General features: G+C 40.7%; 1 protein-coding gene across 2 annotated transcripts in view; it reads left to right on the forward strand.

Moving 5' to 3' along the window:
* Positions 1-4,191, forward strand: part of nmnat2 (nicotinamide nucleotide adenylyltransferase 2) — a 15,626-nt gene extending 11,435 nt beyond the window's left edge. For both annotated transcript variants that reach the window (XM_027011372.3, XM_035536025.2), the window contains one exon: positions 3,418-4,191. In XM_027011372.3, the coding sequence (XP_026867173.2) occupies positions 3,418-3,520 (103 nt within the window). In that variant the 3' untranslated portion in view covers positions 3,521-4,191. The remainder of the gene's footprint in view (positions 1-3,417) is intronic.
* Positions 4,192-6,000: the final 1,809 nt, after the last annotated feature.

A 6,000-nucleotide genomic window follows, 5' to 3' on the forward strand; every position in this document is an offset into this window, starting at 1 on the left:
GTACTCTAATGTATAGATCAGCAGCGTAACACAGTACGCTAATGTGTAGATTAGCAGCGTAACACAGTACTCTAATGTGTAGCTCAGCACCGTAACACATTACGCTAATGTGTAGATCAGCAGCGTAACACAGTACGCTAATGTGTAGTTCAGCAGCATAAAACAGTACGCTAATGTGTAGTTCAGCAGCATAACACACTACGCTAATGTGTAGATCAGCAGCATAACACAGTACTCTAATGTGTAGATCAGCAGCATAACACAGTACTCTAATGTGTAGATCAGCAGCATAACACAGTACTCTAATGTGTAGATCAGCAGCATAACACAGTACTCTAATGTGTAGATCAGCAGCATAACACAGTACTCTAATGTGTAGTTCAGCAGCATAACACAGCACTCTAATGTGTAGTTCAGCAGCATAACACAATACTCTAATGTGTAGTTCAGCAGCGTAACACAGTACTCTAATGTGTAGATCAGCAGCGTAACACACTACGCTAATGTGTAGATCAGCAGCATAACACACTACGCTAATGTGTAGATCAGCAGCATAACACACTACGCTAATGTGTAGATCAGCAGCATAACACAGTACTCTAATGTGTAGATCAGCAGCATAACACAGTACTCTAATGTGTTGATCAGCAGCATAACACAGTACTCAAATGTGTAGTTCAGCAGCATAACACAGTACTCTAATGTGTAGATCAGCAGCATAACACACTACGCTAATGTGTAGATCAGCAGCATAACACACTACGCTAATGTGTAGATCAGCAGCATAACACAGTACTCTAATGTGTAGATCAGCAGCGTAACACAGTACTCTAATGTGTAGATCAGCAGCGTAACACAGTACTCTAATGTGTAGATCAGCAGCGTAACACAGCACTCTAATGTGTAGATCAGCAGCGTACCACAGCACTCTAATGTGTAGATCAGCAGCGTAACACAGTACTCTAATGTGTAGATCAGCAGCGTAACACAGTACTCTAATGTGTAGATCAGCAGCGTAACACAGTACTCTAATGTGTAGATCAGCAGCATAACACAGTACTCTAATGTGTAGATCAGTAGCATAACACAGTACTCTAATGTGTAGTTCAGCAGCATAACACAGTACTCTAATGTGTAGATCAGCAGCATAACACAGTACTCTAATGTGTAGATCAGCAGCATAACACAGTACTCTAATGTGTAGATCAGCAGCATAACACAGTACTCTAATGTGTAGATCAGCAGCATAACACAGTACGCTAATGTGTAGTTCAGCAGCATAACACAGTACGCTAATGTGTAGTTCAGCAGCATAACACAGCACTCTAATGTGTAGTTCAGCAGCATAACACAGCACTCTAATGTGTAGTTCAGCAGCATAACACAATACTCTAATGTGTAGTTCAGCAGCGTAACACAGTACTCTAATGTGTAGATCAGCAGCGTAACACACTACGCTAATGTGTAGATCAGCAGCATAACACACTACGCTAATGTGTAGATCAGCAGCATAACACACTATGCTAATGTGTAGATCAGCAGCATAACACAGTACTCTAATGTGTAGATCAGCAGCATAACACAGTACTCTAATGTGTTGATCAGCAGCATAACACAGTACTCAAATGTGTAGTTCAGCAGCATAACACAGTACTCTAATGTGTAGATCAGCAGCATAACACACTACGCTAATGTGTAGATCAGCAGCATAACACACTACGCTAATGTGTAGATCAGCAGCATAACACAGTACTCTAATGTGTAGATCAGCAGCGTAACACAGTACTCTAATGTGTAGATCAGCAGCGTAACACAGTACTCTAATGTGTAGATCAGCAGCGTAACACAGCACTCTAATGTGTAGATCAGCAGCGTACCACAGCACTCTAATGTGTAGATCAGCAGCGTAACACAGTACTCTAATGTGTAGATCAGCAGCGTAACACAGTACTCTAATGTGTAGATCAGCAGCGTAACACAGTACGCTAATGTGTAGATCAGCAGCGTAACACAGTACGCTAATGTGTAGATCAGCAGCGTAACACAGTACGCTAATGTGTAGATCAGCAGCGTAACACAGTACGCTAATGTGTAGATCAGCAGCGTAACACAGTACGCTAATGTGTAGATCAGCAGCGTAACACAGTACGCTAATGTGTAGATCAGCAGCGTAACACAGTACGCTAATGTGTAGATCAGCAGCGTAACACACTACGCTAATGTGTAGATCAGCAGCGTAACACAGTATGCTAATGTGTAGATCAGCAGCATAACACAGTACGCTAATGTGTAGTTCAGCAGCATAACACAGTACGCTAATGTGTAGTTCAGCAGCATAACACAGCACTCTAATGTGTAGTTCAGCAGCATAACACAGCACTCTAATGTGTAGTTCAGCAGCATAACACAATACTCTAATGTGTAGTTCAGCAGCGTAACACAGTACTCTAATGTGTAGATCAGCAGCGTAACACACTACGCTAATGTGTAGATCAGCAGCGTAACACACTACGCTAATGTGTAGATCAGCAGCATAACACACTATGCTAATGTGTAGATCAGCAGCATAACACAGTACTCTAATGTGTAGATCAGCAGCATAACACAGTACTCTAATGTGTTGATCAGCAGCATAACACAGTACTCAAATGTGTAGTTCAGCAGCATAACACAGTACTCTAATGTGTAGATCAGCAGCATAACACACTACGCTAATGTGTAGATCAGCAGCATAACACACTACGCTAATGTGTAGATCAGCAGCATAACACAGTACTCTAATGTGTAGATCAGCAGCGTAACACAGTACTCTAATGTGTAGATCAGCAGCGTAACACAGTACTCTAATGTGTAGATCAGCAGCGTAACACAGCACTCTAATGTGTAGATCAGCAGCGTACCACAGCACTCTAATGTGTAGATCAGCAGCGTAACACAGTACTCTAATGTGTAGATCAGCAGCGTAACACAGTACGCTAATGTGTAGATCAGCAGCGTAACACAGTACGCTAATGTGTAGATCAGCAGCGTAACACAGTACGCTAATGTGTAGATCAGCAGCGTAACACAGTACGCTAATGTGTAGATCAGCAGCGTAACACAGTACGCTAATGTGTAGATCAGCAGCGTAACACAGTACGCTAATGTGTAGATCAGCAGCGTAACACACTACGCTAATGTGTAGATCAGCAGCGTAACACAGTATGCTAATGTGTAGTTCAGAAGTGTAGCTGCTGTGTAGGAGTGTAATGTGTATTTCAGATCTAGCCAGCCCTGCAGGATGTGTTCATTTGGCACAGATAAACCTTCCTCTTCTTTTCATGGTGCACTGTCTTTTTTATTTGGAGACTGTGAGTCTCTGTCCGTCTCCGAGCTGTGAGTCTCTGTCCATCACCCAATCTTCTCATTTCCCTGCAGACTGGCTCTCCAGCATGGAGACGGCCATGTGGTGGAATACCTGTGTCAGCCTGTGATTGACTACATCTTGCAGACTCAGCTCTACATCAACGCCTCCGGATAGGAGTGGAAGAGAGTGACCAGTTGCCCCCCCCCACCCCCACCCCCACAGCTGTCCTGTCGGTCTTCCCATGTGTGATTAACAGAATAATCCTCCCACACCACTGCTGATTTCTTCTTGTAGAGGAGCGTTACCTATCTGTCGTCCCTTCTAACTGTATCATAGTGACTTGTCGGGGCTATGGTTGTGCAGCATCGTGCCGAAGAGAGATGTCATCCACCAGTGGAAACTGACGGAATGGGTCAGGTGGGCAAAGTGATCCAGTGAGGAGAGGGAAAGTGAGAGTGGAGAGTAGGAGCAGGAAGACGAGGAGAGAGGGAGTGAGGAGAAAGGTGGGACACATTACCCGCTGTAATGTTGGCCTTGCTGTTGATTTGATACTGTCTGTTCTTCTAATTGCATGCCTAGAAGTTTTGTTTTATCGCATGAGTGCTTGAATAGCCTCGTAGACTGTAGTCTGCTGTGACAGTGTTTGCAAAAGGCAAAGAGACTGCTCAGATGCCTCTCATCTCTTAACTTCCTTTTCTATTTACAATGACTCTGTGTATAAAGGAACTTGGATCGCTTTCATTTTTGCGACTGCATACTGTACTATGATGCCATGGTCTGTCTTCAGTGTGCATTAATACATAAGTAATTTGATCATTTGGTTGCACATTAAAAAATGACCTTTCCTTTTGCTTACATGCACATTACTTTGCACAGCACTGGTTCTGCTTGCCAGGGGCATAAGATGCTATTAACGTTTCCTTTGTTCAGTAAGCCAGTCACTGCCATTATACTGTATACATTTTAGCTGCCAGGTTTGTTATAGCTGTGTGGTATAGGTTTGAACTCACTGGCAGTCTGTCCACCTGTTTTGATCTCGATTGGAAACTTTTAGCCTTAGGACATGGAGCTCGGGAATGAGTGATCAGATGAATGTATCACTTATATTACAGACCAGTGCAGCAAGCGTAAGAAGGGACACATGAATGCACTCTATTGTGAAGAAGCAACTGCAAGTTTACAAACAAAAAACCCGTTAGGTAGGATAAATGTGCTTCTAAGATACTGCAAAATTGTTTGAGGAAGTGCAATTTAAGATAACTAAAAGTCAAGATACTGTATATTACAATATAAAGAGCACCAAGAACAAAATTATGCTTTTGTCACATACCAATATTGTGTATTTAGACTTGACCGTTAAATCTATATTTTTGGTCACATTTGTATGCTCTGGGATAAATCTATTGATATTGAGTAGGCTAGAACACATTATTATGTTATCTGCAAGGGCTGGAGGTCATGTCATTTCATGAAGTACAACAGAAATGAAGCCAAGGCCATAACCTTGACTGTTATGGTTACAAACCACACCACTTCAATCCTCATTAATTCATTAGTAGAAAAATGGTTGAGTTGACTGGTTAATTAATGGTTGTGTTGAGTGGTGAATTGTGGTTTGAGTTGAGCCTTTAGTTCTGTTGAACAGATCATTGTTTTGTTTGTTCATATTGTAGAAATTAAATTCTTTAATATTTGGTAACATGCATAAACTTTTAAATGAATTCCAACTTTTAAAAAATTACTTGAACTTCCAAATACTGTGATCAGTGATGGATACTATACTTCAACTGAATGTTTTTGACCTACAGTGTGATAATATCAAAATCATTTCCCCACTGTGTTTCAAATTTTATGCTTTTGGTAATTCTCAATATTTAGTTGTTAATATGCTCTAAAATTAATCAATCTACTTAACCCTAGATGAGTACATTTAAGAGTTAACACCCATAACACATTTTACTGTGCAAGCTTAGAGCCTCTTTCTTCAGACATCTCCAATGTTTTAATGTAGCTATGTGCTCATTATGTTACAGAACAGAGTTACGGTAGCAACAGGTGCAGCAGAAAGCACACGAAAAAAATGTTTGCAATTACTTTCAGCTAATACTAATCACAGCCACTAATTTACTGTGTATAATACAAAATTAAGACTTAAAATAGCTATGACATAGACGTGTGGCCACGCACACTTCAGCTGGTATGGTTTTGGTATCATGGCCTTCAATATTACCTCTACAATCCACAAAGCTTCCTACACAGACCTATGCCTTTGCTAATCTTATCACACAGGCCAGATGAGCAGTTACACTTACATGACAAACTTTTATTTTTGTTGCTATTCTGAATTTTTAGTTGCTTTTTAAAGCTTGATTCCAGATGTGGGTTGCTTTTTAATCTGGTATATACAAGGTTAAATAAATACAGAGGCATGTTAGAAGATACTAGTATTTGATTTTGTTCTCAGACCTGTAATTTGTGTTAAGTAATCGTTTATATTGGCAAGTATGTAAGAAGAAATGGGTTACTTTTATCAGTAGATTACATACAGTTTGGACGGATCATGGATTCAAGGATTCAACACTCAATGTCGATGGCAACTTTTGCTTTGTTCAGCAGTGGATATAATATTTAGTTTAATAAAAATCATCAAACAG

The sequence above is a fragment of the Electrophorus electricus genome, chromosome 20 (assembly GCF_041902795.1).
Source record: "Electrophorus electricus isolate QZ-2024a chromosome 20, ASM4190279v1, whole genome shotgun sequence".
Taxonomy (NCBI): Eukaryota; Metazoa; Chordata; class Actinopteri; order Gymnotiformes; family Gymnotidae; genus Electrophorus; species Electrophorus electricus.